Raw genomic sequence first — 18445 nt, 5'->3', positions numbered from 1 at the left:
CCTGACGGGGAGGAGGAAGCAGGCACGCCCCAAAAGCCAGTCCAGAGCGAACCTCGCGGGAGGGAGCAGGGACAGAAAAGAATAACAGGAAATGACATAGGCGCACGTGCTTCCCAGAAGGTAGGTGCTGGGCGTTTGAGAGGCGAGGCCACCGCCCCGCGCTTGCGCAGCCGCCGTCTGCAGCTCAGCCTAGTCACTGGGGTGGGAGGAGCATGATCAGGGGGCGGGCCGTGTCCCTGAGTGACGCAGGCGCAGTGCGACTCCGGAGGCGCGGGCCGCCCTCTTCACGGGTTTGGATCCGGGTCAGTCAGGCGCCGCGCTCGGGGAAGAGACGATCTGAACTGACGGGACCGGATCACCGGAGCGCCCCAGCTGCGAGGAGGTAAGTGTCCAGACGTGACGAGGAGGGGCCGCGGCAGCGCATCTCGGCCTCCACGCCGGGCCTGGTCGCGGGCGGCTTCCTGTGGGCCCGCCTGCCTCCTGTCTCGTCGTTTCCCGGCGCTGACTGTCTGGGCCGGGCCTGGGCCTCGGCCTCTCCGCGTCCCCTCTTCAACTGCGGCCTGGACCTGCCTGAGTTCCCCCCTCCCCCGCCCGCCCTCTAGTTCTCTGGTTGCTCCCGCCTGGTCCCGCTCCTCCGCGGTCTCCCGCCCAGCCGTAGCTTCCCCTTTTGCCTTCCTCGGCCGCCCTTTGCCCCTTCCCGCCCTTTCCCGCCCGCTTGTGTGCCCGGTTCTCGTTGGCCCCTTTCTTTTCGGCCTCTATCCTTTCTCCTCCTGCATCCCTTGTGCCTTGGCCCTGCTCCAGCCGCTATTTCTGGTCGGGAGACCCTCTGGAGGGGGCAGCTTCTCAGCTCGAGACCCCGGACGGGTAGACCCCCTGGACAACTCTCCACTCAGCGTTGTCCCTTCTCTCCCTGTTCCCCAAGTTTGCCCCTGACCCTGTTTAACCGCGACAGAGCAAGAGTCTGGGTGAAAAGGATTAACGTAGTGTTTGGGCTGTGGCACTGCGAGTGTAAGGGATGAGTGGGTGTGCAGAGAGAGGCGTGAATGTGTTTTTTGTCCTAGGGGCCGATTGTTTCAATTCGGTCTTGTTTATCTCTTGTGGAGTTGCTGGGCACGGTTTTCTACCACAGACTTCACACTCCCTACTGGTCTGGGAAATTTTTGAAATCTTTTAACACTGTTTTGAATCGCTTACGCGCGGATCCCTTATTTATGATTCTCAGGTCTTTTCGGGGTCCTGGAAATGTTAGGGCTAGGCTTGGGGTTCAAGGAGGTCTTGGTTGAAATGGCAAGATGTAAATTAGATTGTGACACATAGTCGTCGACAGAGAAAACCAGGAATTTGCCCTTTTGATGGAGGAACTTTAGAAGAACTTGACCATTTTTGAAAGATTGGGGAAAATCCGAGACAAAGTTACATTGCCTCGTGTGATTTGATTTAATACAAATAACTTCTAATAGTTCTTTAAAAGTTCCATCTCTTTGGCGATTATTCAACTTGAAGTCACTGCAGTGAAAACGGTAAGAATGTGTTTTGCAATTTTATTAATAATGATTAATTAAGAAGGATAAACCAATTATATCTGTAGTCAGGAGTTAGTTGGACAGCTCTTGCTTTCCGTGACTGGGAAGCTGGGAATATAGAACAGCATAATAAGCTTTTTGTAATTACAAACGTGGCTCTGATGTGGTACTTAAGGTCATGTCTACGACTCATGTTTGTTCTGGGTTAAAATAACTTGAAAAAAAAGTAATGAGTAGTCAAAATGCTGGAATTCTGAAAATAGTTCAGACGGAACTTCATACCTAAAGTTTTAGTCTGTAGCCAGATTTTTATTTAGTTTTTTAGATGGCAGATCTTTTAGAATGCTAACTTAGTTTGTATTAACATCTAGCATGGTCACCAGCCATGCTAGTAAGTCAGCACTGTATAATTAAAAGTTACATGTGTGGGTGGACAGTGTTATATTGTCTGGTCCTGGAGGGCAGGAATGAAATTCCAGTCCTTACAGAAATGGAGTTCATAGGCTTCTGTCCTTAGGATCTAGTGCTACACTCATGGTACCAATTCTGTAAACATTGTGGAAGGGATGAATTTCCACCTATGGAATTCAGCAGTTATAGATAGGATGTGTAGTTAAATATTGACTAATTTTTGGAGAGGCCTAAAGAGGACTGTATGGGGGTCTGTGTGGGTTGGGGAGACTGGCTTAGGTGATTGTTTTTTTTTTTAACTCTGTAAGGGCCTAGCCTTTGACTAGTCATAAGGTAATTGAGAACTATAAGTCAAACTTTAGTCCTGGCAGCAGGAAGAATTTGTTTACAACCTGTAATAGCACTCTTTTAGAGGCTGTGGACCTTTGAAAATATTAGAATAAATGATCTTTGCTCACCCCTTCCCCAGATATGTAGGCCATTATTGTGTATTTGAGAGGATCCTGCTCTAAACTGAGAAGAATTAAGAGACTGGTGAAGCATAGAATTGTATGAATGTTTCCTCATGTTCAAGTGCTAGTTAAATAAACCAGCAAAATATGTATGGGGAGTGTTTTTAAATGTCTTAAGTTAAGGTGAAAACTCGTTTTCTGTTAGAATTCTTTTGAGACTGTTTTCAGGGTTCCCCAGATAGCTCTGCCTAAATGACCTTAACTTCTACTTATAAATAAATAAACAGTGAAAAATCTTGATTCTTTGTCTCTTTTTTTGCCTTTATGACACTTTGACCTTTGGAATAGTAGAGGTCTCACAATTACATCAAGCCCACCCCTGAGAAATGAGCAGATACGGAATCAGAGGACCCTAGGGTCCAAAGAGGCACTGCTCACTCTGAGCGTGCCATGGGGGTGGGGGTGGGGAGTAGGGGGTAACAGCTTAGAAATTAAGAGGTAAAGTGAATGCCTCAAAAATTCTCTATCTTCCATTTGTTGTTTAACCTTTTTTTTTCCTTTCACCTTTTTTTTTTCCTTTCTGATCCCTGTGATATGTTTATAGATAATGGTTTGCTTATTTTTTGTTTTGTTTGGGGTTTGGTACTAATTACTCTTGAGTGAAAAAATAATTTGGAGACTAGATTCAAGGGTTTATTAACAGACTTTGTTGTGTTCCTTGTTGCTTTGATTAGTCTTTTATCTTTCTTTAAGTATAAAAATTTGGGTGGGAGAAATGGAAAACTGGTTAAACAGACTATGTAGTTAAGAGGAAATCGTTTAAAGGTGATGTACAGCATAGTAATTTTGTTTTTTTTTAAATTTTTTACTTCTTTGTTTGGCTAAAGAAAAATTGTCTTGTTTGAGTTGCAAGTATAGTTCACTTATTTTCTTGTTTAATAATTATTCAAAGCTATGAAAAAAATGAAATGAAGGTATAAACCTTATAGGAAGAGTGTAATCAGTAAGCATTAAAAGAAGTTTCTAATTCTGCTTTAACTATGGTAACTTACTGTTGTCTAAAACATGTTTTTGTGAATATTGATACCTGGGTTAGGATAGCTTTAGAGATACACTGTCCTGTATCGTGAACTAGAATTGTTAGGGTTAGACCAGACAAATAACTCAGTATCACTTTTTTTTTTTGGTAAGCCCTGTAAGTGCAAGGCCTCAAAAAATTGGTTAAAGACTCAGAGTTGTTCCATTTTAAAGAATCAGAGTGCTCTGGTTTGAGCTTTTTTCTCTTTTTTCAGATGTAAAAGTCATTTTGTCCATAGGTTTCTAGATCAACTGAGATTTTGTTTTTCCCTGTTAGGAAGTATCTAAAACATAGATTTCAGGTGATCTAGTTTCCAAAGCTGTGTAGTTAAGATATTGGCATCAAGTATTTGGAGACTTTAAATTCTGTCCATTTTCTGTATCACTTCGTTTGTTTCCTCTTAAATAAAACCTAAAGTGTCCTAATTATCTATACTTAAATTTCCTTTTAGAAATAAAAATTTGTTTTCTTCTTCCAACAGTAATGATATCAGGCATATATATTTTTAACAAAAGGCATGCTTTTGATCGCACCTGTTTTCTCTTTGCTTACTTATTTTTATTTTCTTTTTTAGTATTAACGGGAACATCCATAGTAGTGTAAAAACTTTCACAATGAAATCTGAAGCCAAGGATGGAGAGGAGGAGAGTCTACAAACTGCTTTCAAGAAATTAAGAGTGGATGCATCAGGGTAATTAAACATGTAATATATTATTTAGAATCATTTATTTACTAATTATATGTAGTCTCTTTCACCTAAAGATTTCTTCCTCTTTTAGTATTTCTCATTATTTTTAGAAGATGTAAATACTGATAGTGTGACATGGCACCAGTTTCTGCAGGGTATTGTTATATTTTAAAAAGAAACTCTTCCATTAAATTTGAAAAGTAGCACCATTTGTACTCTAAGGTTAGGTGTTTTCTTTACGGAGGGTTCCCCCCTTCTCTTTTTAATTAAAGATTATCAAGCATTGTCCCATCATGGATTTCTTCATGCTTCTCAAGGGAATGACAGTATTTTCAGTCAAAGTGAATTGGCTCAATAGAAATCTGTGAAGATATTGTCGATTTCATGGTCTGTGATTGCTGAGTCTATCACTATGGAAACCTCTATTCAGTAAGGTTCTGTCACTGAGATCAATAATCTTGGATCCTTTGGTCAGACTAATTAGAGCACCTGCAGACCAGCTGCTGTCTGAATGTTAATATTTTACCCTTTGCAAAATGTTCTGTGTAAGACTTCTTACCCCAATTCTTTGCCCCAGACCAAAAGAAATCTCAAAATTAAATGGATACAACAATTTTTCTTTTGATGAATGGAAACCAAACACTGGAATCTTAAGAGTAGAACATTACATTCCATAAGTAGTAATAATAATTGCTAATGTTTATTACTTACATGCTGTGCCTTCAACACTGGATAAAGTACTTTTGTGCACATTATTTAATCTTCCAACCACCTTAGAAGATAGATATTACTGTCAGTTCTGTTCACATATGAGACACAAATTAAGTCACTTGCTAAAGGTCAAATTGGTAGGAAGTTGCAGAGCCAGGATTAGAACCTAGATATTTTGTCTCCAGACCTGTACTCTTAATCATTCCTTTATGTCACTTTGAAGTATGCAGTACCTAGCACAAAGTAAAAATTAAGTAGATAATAGTGTAGCTATCACCCTATTGCTAGAATTATTTTTGGCCTACCAAGTGGGAAGATTTTTATGCTATGAGATTTTCCCAGTAGATGTGACAGGTGTTTTACGTTTGCTTCTATGATACTTCAAAAAAGCACTTTTATTCCAGTGGTTCTCCATTATGGCCATCTTGCCATTTCACATCAGTACCTTGATAAGCCATTTTGGGAAACAGAAACAAAGCAGAGAATCAGTTTCAGATTGTTGTTGGAGTATGTATATTTGTGATTTCTTGTATAGAAACATTTTTTATTGGGAAAATACTAGGAATGTATACACACACATATACATAAAAGTCTCAGTGTGTAAAGTTATATAAGCAGCTTTTGATACAAACTTCTTTGCTGATGTCTTAGGAAGTTGAAATATAAAATAAGCATTTTGGTTTCCCTAAAAATTACTTGGAACATTATAAAAACTTTTAAAGTATCTACAATATATGGTCAAAAATGATATATTTGTAGCTTTGATCTGCCTTGAGTAAAATTGTGGGAAGAGAAGGAACAGTAGAGAACCAAATAAGAGTATAAGGGGTGAGTCATTAGCATGACTAAGCAGAATCAGACTTGTGTAGCATACATTTCTACTTGTTTCATACTTGTTGCCAGTTTAAAAATGGGACATCTGAGGGACTGACTCATAAACTAACCGAGCTTAGCTAAGAATTTAGAGTGATCCTGTTTAGCAGGTTTTGATTCCTAATGGTATTTGTCTTATCACAACAAATCTCTACATATTTTTATGAAGCAACAATCCTTTTTATCTATGAAACAATATACGCTTATTATAGAACACTTTGTAAAAACAACAGGATTAAAAAGGAAGTAAGAATTATAATTTATTATAACTGTGGTTAACATATAGACATCTGTACTTGATACCCTATACTCTTTTTTTTTTTTATGTAGTTGAAATTATAATGTATGTATAGGTATTTATGCTGTTTCTTCTAAGATTATAAGCATCATCCCATATCATTAAAAGTTCTTTGTATGCTTAATTTTTAATAAATTCCTAATATTCCATTGTATAGATATGCTGTGATTTATATAATATAGCATTTCTCTATCGTTGGATATCTAGGTTATTCCCAGCTACTTTTTATTTTGTGTTTCAGTGAGCATGTTTTTACATAAGTAGATTTGATGTCTCTTCCAAAAGGATTTTGTCACTACCATAGCATGTGTAATAGGTGTTGTGTGTGTGTATGTATTGAAAAAGTCTGGAAGGATTTATGCCAAAATGTTAAACATTGGCAGTCTCTGGCTTGTGAGATTATGGATGGATTCTCTTTTTCTCTCTTTCCAATTTTTTATGATTTTTACTGGGAATCCATGTTATCTGTGTAATTTTAAACCACAAATATTTAACTCAGTAATATTTCAAGTTTATTAGTTGTAAAAATTAGAATATGTTTCTAAAAGTTGTATATATGAATATGTATTCATTTTTAAGTTAGATGGAGTCTCCTAAAGTTTTTGCTTCTAAACTTAGTTCCCACAGCTCTAGTTTGCCTGTAAAAAATAAAATAAGCGGCTAGTATCATTAGCATTCTCTCTCGACATAGGCCTGATCTGCTCCAGAGAAACAGCTAAAAGCCTCTTTATATCCTGCTCCTGGTTATACTTATGAATCATTCTTTAGCTTATGGTTTTACCCCTATGGGCTTTTAGGGATCCTTTAAATTTGATTTTGAAGGAAAATTTACTGGAGCAAATTTTGAAACCCAAATGAGGAAGAAAATTAAGGCATTGATAAAAGTTTTATTTGAGTTGGTAACAATAAGTAGTTCTCATTTTACAGTTTTCTATAGCAGTAAACTTTGTTCTTTTCTTCAGGTCCATAGCATCTCTTTCTGTTGGAGAGGGCACAAGTGTCAGAGCATCCGTCAGAACAGCAGCAGATGATACCAAACCTAAAACCACATGTGCATCTAAAGATAGTTGGCATGGGTAAGAGCTTCTTATTGAGATAGCTTTTATCCCAATACCTTAAAATATTATTGAATTTTCTTTCCTGCGTGTCCAGGAAAAAAATACGTTATTATGTAAAACTCAAGACCTACCTGTCAGAGAAGGACCTGTTCTCTTTGTTGTGAATTTACCAAGACTCTGCTTGACCTGGTCTGTAGTCAATTTTTAATGGATGTTCTATGTGTACTTGAGAAGAATGGGTCTTCTCTGATTGTTCTTGGGTTCTGTGTCCATTAAATCAAGCTTTTAAATGTGTTACTTGAATCTTTGTTCAATTTTTTTTTTTTGTCACCTTGACTTGTCAATAACTGAGATTTTTGTTGAAATCTCCCCCATGGGAGTGAATTTGTTTATTTTCCTATTAAGTTTTATATTTTTGCTTTATATATTTTGAGGTTATTTTGTTAGGTTCGTACAACCTAGGTCCATTTAAGTTTAGAATGTTTTCTTCCTGGTGAATTGAAACTTGTACTATGTAGTGACATTTTTAATCCCTCATTAATGGCTTTTGTTTTTACATCTACTTTGTCTGGAATTGATATAGCTAATCTAGTTTCCATTCTGTGTTCTTAAATTTTAGATAGTCTCATAAAGATAATATATAGCTGGATTTTTATGTTTTGTTTTTGTTTTTTTTTTTTGAGACAGAGTCTCACTGTGTCACCCTTGGTAGAGTGCTGTGGCATCACAGCTCACAGCAACCTCAAACTCTTGGGCTCAAGTGATTCTCTTGCCTCAGCCTCCTGAGTTGCTGGGACTACAAGTGCCCACCACAACACCTGGCTATTTTTTAGTTGCAGTTGTCGTTGTTTAGCAGGCCCAAGCCAGGCTCGAACCCGCCAGCCTCAGTATATGTGGCTGGTGCCCTGCTCACGGGAGCCAAGCCTGAATTTTTATGGTTTTTTTTTTTTCTTCTTACCTTTCTCCTCTTCCTCAGAAATCACAAAAAAAATTTTTAATTAAAAAATTTGTTTTAAAAATTGTTTGATGAGTTTTGTTTGTTCTCATAGAATTTTGTTATTACTTAAATAGTGTTTGTTTAGATTTTTCTACTTGTTTGTAGTTACTTTATATACCATTTTTGGACCTCAGACCTTCCATATGGAGTCACTTTCTTAAAGTAGTTTTTTTAGTGAAGACTTGCTATTAGTAAGTAGGGCCTCTATATAACTCCACATAAAATATATTTGAATGCTATCCTCTGGAGTTATATATGGCCTATTGGTAAATATACTGTTATCCTTCAGTATCCCGGGGGATTGGATTGGTTTCGGATTTCCCCTCACCCCTTGCCAGGAATACCAAAATTGGAGGATGTTCAAATCTCTTATACAAAATGGTGTAGTATTTGCATATAACCTATGTACATTCTCCTATATACTTTAAATCATGTTATGTTACTTGTAATACCTAATACAATGCCTCCACATCATCTCATTACTGTGGATTTGATATAGTACTTGGTGCATGGCAAATTCAAATTCTGCTTTTTGGAACTTTGTGGAATTTTTTTTTTCTGAATATTTTCATCTACAGATAGTTGTATCAACAAATGTGAAGCCCATGGATATGTGGGGATGACTACACTTTGCTTTGATTTATCTGAAAATCTTTTTACTTCATTCTTGCTTTTGAAAGATAGATATGATATATCTGAAATATTTCTAGTTTGGCAGTTATTTTCTCTTAGCACTTGCAGGTACAATTTGTTGTCTTCTGGCTTCAAATCATGTTGATACTGAAAGCCTACTTTCAATCTAATCATTGTTCTTTTGGAAATAATCTGACTTGCCTCTGGCTTCTTTTAAGATCTTCCTGTGATTTTGCTATTTTACAGTTTTGCTACAATGTGTGTATATGTGGATGGATTTCTTTTCTTTTTTATCTTGCTCCAGGGTGTTTCTTGTATTTATAGATTGTCTTCTTTCATCTATCAGAAAATGAGTCATTATCTCTTCAAAAATCACTTGTCCTCAGACCACAGATTTGTTCTATCTTCTATCTCTCTTAATTTTTACTTTTTTTTTTTTTTTACCCCAAATCTTAGTTAAGTGCTGTATAGTAATTATTTTAGCTTCGGACGCCAAGAAGCAAAATCCAAGGATATTATGTAAGTAGTTATACATGTATAAGAGAGAAAACGTCTATCCTGCCTGTTTGCCTGGGGTTAGGCAGTCCTGGCTGGTGGACACACTTTGTGTTCTCTTGCTGAGACATTCCCAGGATGAAACTACTAGCCTGAGGGGAGGATGTGGTGGAATGGTTGGATAAGGATCCAGGATCAGTTTTACTCTGTCCCAGAGACACTGAGATCCCACCATGCTCTTCTTACCTCCAAACTGAGATCTGCGTTTCAGTGCTCAGCAGTTGACAACATCAGAGACCCAACGTTTGGTGGTAGCTAATCTGGGTCCTGGACAGTAGTTCAATATGTCCACTGACCAGGGAGAACAGAGACTGGGAGTGGGGGGATGCCCCAATCTGGTTTCTATGGCTCACAGTGCTAGCCCACTGGACAGTGTACACAGGCTGTACAGAAACAGATAGGGGGCCAGATTTGACCCATAGCCTGCAAATTGCTATTGTACCTCTATTGTAAATAATTTAGATTTATTTTACAATTCAGTAATTCTTTAGCTATGTGGACAGTATGTTTTAAGACACACACACCCATGGATAACTGAAATCACAGACAATACTGAACCCGTTTGCTGTCAGAACGTGTTCCTTGTTCATGCCTTCCACAAATTTGATGCCTTTTTATCTTAACTAAGGACTTAACCACACACTGTGGCTTTAACTTTTGCAGTTTGTGGTGCAACAGCAAAATGATCAAGACTTTCTTTTTCCTTCCCAATTTCATGGGCAAATCTTAGCAACTCAGCATATGATCTTAGCAACCTCAGCATGTGATTTTTTTCTTTCAAGTCAAGAACTTTCACCTTTTCACTTAAAGGAAGCTGTCGTTTTCTGTTGCTGCAAATGAATACCTGCGACTGGGCACTTACTAAAGAAAAGAAATTTATTACTTAACAGTGCTGGAACTGGTAATTCCAAGAGCATGGTGCCAGTGTCTGGTGAAGGCCTTCTTGCTATGTCATATCATGAAGGACCACATGGCAAGGGGGCTCACAAGAGATGGCCAAACTAGCTTTATATAACAGACCCAGGCTCATAATAGCTAAACCACTCCCTCTCGAACGCGTTATCCATTCGTAAAGGCAGAGCCCTTATTACTGAAGGGTACTGAAGAGGTATCACCCCCCCTTCCCCAAGGGTGGTCCTACTTCTGCTTGGGAACCAAATTTCTTTTTATTGATTTTTTTGAGACAGAGTCTCAAGCTGTCGTCCTGGGTAGAGTGCTGTGGCGTCACAGCTCACAGCAATCTCAAACTCTTGGGCTTAAGTGATTCTCTTGCATTAGCCTCCCAAGTAACTGGGACTACAGGTGTCCTCCATAATGCCCAGCTATTTTTGTTGTTGTTGTTGTTACAGTTGTCATTATTTTAGCTGGGCTGGGCTGGGTTCAAACCCGCCAGCCTGGGTGTATGTGGCTGGCGCCCTACCCACGAGCTACTGTCGCCACTCAGAACCAATTTCTAACACATGAACTTTTGATGGACACATTCAAACCAGAGCAGAAGCACTTTATAGTTTATCATTGGCATACCTGAATTGCCACTATTACCATTCTTATACTTTGGGGCCATTATTGAGTAAAATAAGGATTCCTTGAACACAAGTACTGTGATACCATAACAGTTGATCTGATAACCAGGACAGCTACTAAGTGGCTAATGGGTAGGTAATAGTGTGGAGATGCTGGACAGAGGGATGATTCTCATTGCAGAGGGTCCAGAGTAGCATATGGCAAGATTATTCTGAATGGTGTGCAATTTAAAACTTACGAATTATTTATTTTTGGAGTTTTCCATTTAATATTTTTAGATTAGGGTTGACCACAGGTACCTTAAAGTGTGGATAGTGAAACCACAAATAAGACGGGATGGCTGTGTTCTGCTGTTCAGTCTACCCATTTAGTTTAGTTCCAAATGTAAAATTTTTTATTTCTTAGCATCCTGTTTGGTTTTGGGCAGCGCCTGTGTCTCAGTGGGTAGGGCACCGGCCCCATATATTGAGGGTGGCAGGTTCGGATCCAGCCCCAGCCAGCTAAAACAGCAGTGGCAACTGCAACATAAAATAGCTGGTGTTCTGGTGGACATCTGTAGTCCCAGATACTCGGGAGTCTGAGGCAAGAGAATTGCTTAAGCCCAAGAGTTTGAGGTTGCTGTGAGCTGTGACACTACAGCACTCTACCGAGGGAGATATAGATAGTGAAACTGTTTTGAAAAAAATAAAAAAAGGATCCTATTTGTGGTTTTTTTCCTCTAATGTGCTTGGTAGTTTTGAGTTCCTATTTTTCTTTTGTTCAGTTCTTTCATTTAGTTAAATTTTTTTTTTATCTTAATTTTATTTTTTTCTTTTTGAGACAGAGCCTCAAGCTGTCACTCTGGGTGGAGTGCAATGGCATCACAGCTCACAGCAACCTCCAACCCCTAGGCTCAAGCGAGTCGCCTGCCTCCGCCTCCCAAGTAGCTGGGGCTACAGGCACCCGCCACAATGCCCAGCTATTTTTTGGTTGCAGCCGTCATTGTTGTTTGGCGCGCCCAGGCTGGATTCAAATCCACCAGCTCAGGTGTATGTGGCTGGCGCCTTAGCCACTTGAGCCACAGGCACCGAGCCCATTTAGTTAAATATTTTATAAATGGCTATATAGTATGTCCAGTATCTGAAAACCTCCGGGGTTCTAAATGTTTGTTTTTTTGTAGGTTGTTATCAGTGATAGAAATGAGTCATAAAATCTGCTGCTCTATTTAATAGCAGTGACTATTTATAGCATTAACCTCACAGTGATACCAAAGCTACTGCATTCGGGTTTAGGGCACAGCCTTTAGGCTTACAGTTGAAATGGCCTTTGTGGGGTGCTTCCCCCAGGTTCCCAAGCATGGAGTTGGACAGGGCAGGTATTCTGCTCCAATTGTTTGTCCCAAGTCAATCAATTAAAAACTACCCTTATCTCACCTATTTCTGTAGCTTGCTAATAAGAAGATGTTGAAGTTTTTGAGACACAAAGACTTAGGCAGCTTGAAAATGGAAGCAGACACATCTCTTGGGGAAAATTTATGATCTTAGACTCAAACCTGAGAGGAGGTAAATTTCCAATTCTTCTAACGCATCTGTTTGGAGGGCTCTGTATCCCAATATCTTCTTGTATATTTTTTTCCTCTTAGGTCTACAAGGAAGTCTTCACGAGGAGCAGTGAGAACTCAGCGTCGTCGACGTTCTAAGTCTCCGGTCCTTCATCCTCCAAAGTTTATACATTGCAGTACAATAGCATCATCTTCCAGCAGCCAACTCAGACACAGAAGCCAGACTGACTCCCCTGATGGCAGCAGTGGGCTAGGAATTTCAACTCCTAAAGAGTTCAGTGCAGGAGAAAGCTCAACTTCTCTTGATGCTAATCATACGGGGCCAGTCATTGAGCCTTTGAGAACTTCGGTTCCAAGGCTTCCATCAGAGAGTAAGAAAGAAGACTCCTCTGATGCTACCCAAGTCTCCCAAGCAAGTCTCAAAGCCAGTGATCTCTCTGACTTTCGATCTGTTTCCAAGCTAAACCAGGGCAAGCCATGTGCATGCATAGGCAAGGAATGCCAGTGTAAGAGATGGCACGATATGGAGGTCTATTCCTTTTCAGGCCTGCAGAATGTCCCTCCTTTGGCTCCAGAACGAAGATCAACCCTTGAGGACTACTCTCAGTCACTGCACACCCGAACTCTGTCTGGCTCTCCCCGCTCCTGTTCTGAGCAAGCTCGAGTCTATGTGGATGATGTGACCATTGAGGACCTATCAGGCTACATGGAGTATTACTTGTATATTCCCAAGAAAATGTCTCACATGGCAGAAATGATGTACACCTGATAGCAGGAAGCTAATCCATTTGCTTTAAACCAATGAAGGGTTATCAAAGAGATTTAGTTAATGGCAGACCTTGCAGCCACTTTGTGTGAGAAGACATCTTTTTCTGCTCACTGTGCTTGCAATAAAAACTTTTCTTGGCATCTCAGTTAATCTTACCTTCATTCTTTAAACTTGCTCTCTGAGTTCTTACATACCCATCAAGGCAAGCAGATCAAAGAAAATCCCTCTCATTTAGAAATGTCCCTGGGGGATGAAGAAACCATAATTACTCGAGACTGGCAGCAGGGGGTATGTGGTTAAAAGCCTTTGTAAAACTGCATTTTTCAGATCTGTTTAAGATTTGGTAGCCAAGGAAACTCAGATGTGGTTTTGTAACTGTACCTACCGAACATTTGTTGTGCTGTAGTTGCCAGCCCTTAATATTAGAAGTTACAAGACTGTTTTAAACCATCTCTGATTTAACACAAGATTTATTGTATCTATAAAAGTTTTTAATGTTATTGTTAAGCCAGAGGTCTAAAATTTAGATTCAATTTGAATAAACTAGCTGGCCTGCCCTGTATTGTTTGAGAGAATTATTAACCATCAGTAAATAAACCCTTGCTGGTGCTGTTTGTTGCAAGGCATGTTACATGAAGCTTCTCAAGCAGCTTGGAGTTGGCTGCTTCAGTTGGAGGGAGGGCATGTAATATTTGAAACTAGTAAGTATCTTCCTCACCTTTGGCATTTTTATATATGGATTTTTTGTTTGTTTGTTTGAAATTAGTTGTAAGATAGGTCTTAGACCTCAGTTTCAAATGTTCTAGAATGGTTATTATCTCTGAATTTCCCTCTTCATCCCAGCAATCCCCAGAGAGAACTGTGTACGTCTCTGGTCAACCATCTCAAAGTTTCTCTCAAAATTTGGTTTAAAAAAAAAAAAAATCTGTCCTTAGTTTCAACTTGAGGATGAATCCCTGTCTTTTTCAGGTAGCTCTCAAATGAATTTTGTATATGCCACATAGCTTATATTTTAACTTAGACCATTGCATATCCATCAAATGTAATGACAGTGTTTAGCTGTGCTAACAGAATGTTAACAGGAAGTTTGTTTGATTTATATTACAAAATAGGTTTAGAGTGTTTATTAAAACATCCCACTGGCTGTGTGGCTAATTCATGATCATGGGGTATGGGCTTCACAAACAGGTGATTTATCCTTGGGAAAAGTGGTGAAGGTATTTACTAGAAAAGCTCTGACCTTGCTTAAGTAGTAGGGGTCGCCTGCCGGCTATTAGCTTTGTGTAGATTGAGTAGCACACCTGAAGGTTGTGGTTCCAGTGAGGGAGCAAAATGCCCATCACAGCGCTAGATACAGACTTCTTAATAGTAATAGAAAGTACACTGGTATATTTAAGGCAGCCTGCTTTATACTCAAATTTCAGGACCCCAAAGAGGTTTTGTTTGTGTGGTTTCTATCTCAAAATTTATATTAGAAATTAAGAAATTAAAAAAAAATACATTTAAAAAGCAATGCATTATGAGCTTACATAAATAACATTTAAAATGAAAACTTTTCCAAAATAAAAAATATTAGAAGAGTGGCATTGTTCTACATTTTTGCTTAATAAAAGATAGTCTCTAGTCCCAGCTACTTGGGAGGCTGAGGCAAGAGAATCGCCTAAGCCCAGGAGTTGGAGGTTGCTGTGAGCTGTGTGACGCCACAGCACTCTACCCAGGGCAATAAAGTGAGACTGTCTCTACAAAAAAAAGATCATTTCATATATGCTTCTACATTTACTCTCAGAATACCACGCATTTTGTTGTCTCCAGCAAACCCCTGTGTACTAGTGAGAGAATGAGTGTGAAAAAGCCAAATACAGGTTGAGTATCCCTTATAGGAAATTCTTGGGACCAGAAGTATCTCTCAGATCTTGGATTTTTTTTTTTTTTATATTTGTGCTATATACTTAGTGTCAGCATCCCTAGTCCTAAAATTTGAAATATTTCAATATGCATATTCTTTGAGCACTCAAAAGTTTCATATTTTGGGTCAGTGCCTGTGGCTCAGTGAGTAGGGTGCCGGCCCCATATATCAAGGGTGGTGGGTTCAAACCTGGCCCTGGCCAAACTGCAACAAAATACAGCCAGGCGTTGTGGCAGGTGCCTGTAGTCCCAGCTACTTGGGAGGCTGAGGCAAGAGAATCACCTAAGCCCAGGAGTTGGAGGTTGCTGTGAGCTGTGTAATGCCATGGCACTCTACCAAGGGCGATGAAGTGAGATTCTGTCTCTAAAAAAAAAAAAAAAAAGTTTTATATTTTGGATTTTTGGATTAGGAATACTCCACCTGTAATGTCTTAGTACCATAATGTCTTAGTACCATGGTTTTGACCTCTTCAATCCTCCTGAAAGGATTGCAGACCACACTTTGGGAACCACTAATCCAAGCTATTCAAGCTTCTGGTTGTAAAGGTAGGACCTCACCCTCACATTGACAGCTATTGTTTTGCCTTACCCTTTTTATGGAGAGTAGTGAAGTGATTGTCATGATAGTGAGCTGCTTAATTCAAGTTCATCATGTTAAGTGGGTTTAAGGTGTTACTTGAATTAAGATTGGTTCTTAAACCTTTAAGTCCTTTTTGGTTTGCTTTTTAAGCCAGTGGTCAGAGTATTTACTCGATGCTGTTACGTTAACATAGCAGTCACTGGAGAATGAAGAATGATATATACCCTTTTCATACAGGGAATAGGGATCGAAAAGAACAAAGTTCCAGTGTCCTAGTAACTTGTGGATGTGACTTACTAAACTAATCCTTCTGTGATACATCCTGGAAAATGAGTTCCGTTTGTGAATTGAGGGATTGTTTTACTTGATGTTCTGGAAAAGTAGCATCTTGATTTCACATGCCTTCATTTAACAACTCTTCATTGAATAGTCATTCCACAAATATTAAGTGCCTACAAGACACCAGGCATGCTGTACTGGGTGCTGAAACTAGAACAGTAGACAAAACGTTATCATCATCCTTAGTGGAGAGAGATGAGCATATAAGTGGTATGGAGAGAAAGGGTTAGGGCTAGGGTAGGAGTAGGGAGTTGCTGTTTTATTTGGGGTGGTCAGAAGCCTCTGTGATAAGGTGATATTTGAGCTGTAAGGGAGTGAGTGAGTCATGGGGGGCATTTTAGGGGGGAGCATTCTTGGCAGAGGGAATCAATGAATGTGGCTTGAGCAGGTGGGGTCTGGAGGGGGGCAGATTGTGGAGAGCTTGGTAGGCCATTTTCCTACCTTGGTAGGCTTTGGTTCTTAGTCTGAGATAGGGAGCCATTGGGGCATTTGGAGGAGAGGAGAGAAAACATGGTCTGATTTACTTTTTTTTTTTTTTGAGACAGGGTCTCATTTCATCACCCAGGCTAAATGCAGTAGTGTCATCATAATTCACTGCGACCTCAAACTCCTGGGTTCAAGCCATCCTTTTGCTTCAGACTCCTGAGTAGCTGGGATTACAGGCACACATCACCACTCCTGGCTAACAGATTTATGTTTTAAAAGAGCCCTCCTATAAGCAGACTAAGGGAAGGCAAGCGGGGCAGTTAGGAGGCTATGCAGGAAATCAAATAATGGCAGAAAACAGAGCAGGAAACAGTATGTTCTAGAATTATTTGAAGGTGTTTGCTATTGGGCTGGATACAAGGCATGAGAGAGAGACAGAAATTAAGGATGACTGCAAAGGTTTTAATAAATGGAGGTCATGTGGAGGAACAGATTCAGAAGGGGAAATTGGGAGTTCGGTTTGTTCTTGTCAAAGCTGAGGTGCTTAGGAGCTATATAGAAATGTGAGTAGGTGGTTGGATAAATGAAGATCAGGCTGGAGATGCAAATTTAAGAGTCCTCAGTGTATTGATGTTATTTCAAGCCATGTGATTGGAGGCGATCCCCTAGAAAATGGATGTAGAGAAAGAAGTTGGAGGACTAAGCTCTGGGACATTCCCAGGGTACAGAGGTCAGAGGAGTAAGGAACCAGTAAGTCAGAAGCAGAACCAAGAGGATTCTAGAAGTCAATTGAAACAGCATTTTAAGAAGGGAGTCACCAGCTGCCAACTGCCACTAAGAAAAAGCTGAGGACACCCGTGTGTGCAGGCCCCCAGTATACAAAGATGCACCAGGGCATCTGCCATATATATGTGCTTATGTATGTTTTTTGGAAAGAAGAGCTCTTGCTCTTCTCAACTCACAGTTTGGGGGGAGCAACCAGCATGTGGGAAGGGCACCTGACCCAGCCAGGAATCTTATCTGGAAAGTTCCTGAGCAGGGAGGATTCCTCAGCTGAGCCCTCAGGAGCTGAGAAGAACTCTCACTGTCTTTCTGGATTTTCGGTTCTGCCACTAGGATCCCGGAGAAGCAACCAAGCTTGATAAGTTGAGAAGATAATAGGGGAAGGACATGACCAAGGAACAGGGTGTGAGAAAAGACCCGGGAAGAAGAAAGAATGGGATAGCTACCTTTAAAAACAGTTTAAAATTCATTTCAAATGTAAGTAAATTCCAACTTGGTTTGACAAGTTGGATTTCCCAAGGGAAATCTGTTGTAATGCACATATGGCCTCAAGAGGGCTCCCTTTTCCTACAGTGCACTGGTGGAAAGGGTGGGACAAAAAGAGGCAGTTTGTTAGAGCAGGTAGGAAAGTACCAAATTTGGCAAAGAATGTCGCCCAAACTTTTACAAAGTCAGAGTATCCCTCTCCCAATAACTTAGCTTATCAGTCTACAGAAAAGATAAACCACAGGGTAATATTGCGTAAATGCGTGTTGAGAAGGGTAGAGTGCTTCAGTATTAATATATTGAGTAGGAGAGGTTCTCTCTCCTGTCTTTGGAGAATATCTTATTAAGCAAGGTGGTTTGGAAAAAATTTTGTGATGTGAGAAGAGCTAACAATCATTAGGTATTTAGTGCGTTCTAAGCCTTTCAATACTGTTAACTCAGGTAATCCTCACCCACCCATATAAGGTAGATGCTACTGTTCTTCATACCACTAACTCTCTGAGGGACTTTCACAGATGAGAAACTTGCAACTTCAAGAAATTAACAATTGGCCCAAGGTCACACAGCTTGTGGGGGATAAAACTAGGATCTGGGCTCAGCCCCTGTAGCTCAAACCGCTAAGGCTCCAGCCACATACACCAGGGCTGGTGGGTTCAAATCCAGCCTGGGCCTGCCAAACAACAATGACAACTACAACCAAAAAATAGCCAGACGTTGTGGCGGGCACCTGTGGTCCCGGCTGCTTGGGAGGCTGAGGCAAGAGAATCGCTTAAGCCCAGAGTTGGAGGTTGCTGTGGGCAGTGATGCCACAGCACT

The 18445-nt window shown here is 40.1% G+C and overlaps 1 protein-coding gene across 3 annotated transcripts; it reads left to right on the top strand.

The window, feature by feature from the left end:
- The first annotated feature begins 143 nt into the window (after positions 1-143).
- On the top strand, positions 144-13669 carry OSER1 (oxidative stress responsive serine rich 1). 3 transcript variants are annotated; one of them, XM_023511959.1, is made up of 5 exons: positions 368-382; positions 1223-1520; positions 4039-4155; positions 6997-7110; positions 12423-13668. In XM_023511959.1, the coding sequence occupies exons 3-5, from the start codon at positions 4079-4081 to the stop codon at positions 13108-13110; spliced, it is 879 nt and encodes a 292-aa protein (XP_023367727.1). In that variant the 5' UTR covers positions 368-382; positions 1223-1520; positions 4039-4078; the 3' UTR covers positions 13111-13668. The 3 variants fall into 3 exon arrangements, with proteins under 3 accessions (XP_003787661.1, XP_023367727.1, XP_012659383.1); XM_003787613.2 differs by lacking the exon at positions 1223-1520 and having other exon boundaries at positions 144-382; positions 12423-13669; XM_012803929.2 differs by lacking the exon at positions 368-382 and having other exon boundaries at positions 611-1520.
- The last annotated feature ends 4776 nt before the right edge of the window (positions 13670-18445 follow it).

Source organism: Otolemur garnettii, unplaced genomic scaffold (genome assembly GCF_000181295.1).
Source record: "Otolemur garnettii isolate 467f Iridium unplaced genomic scaffold, OtoGar3 scaffold00023, whole genome shotgun sequence".
Lineage (NCBI taxonomy): Eukaryota > Metazoa > Chordata > Mammalia > Primates > Galagidae > Otolemur > Otolemur garnettii.
The sequence above is the reverse complement of the archived record's forward strand: the minus strand, read 5'-3'. Positions and strand labels throughout refer to the sequence as shown.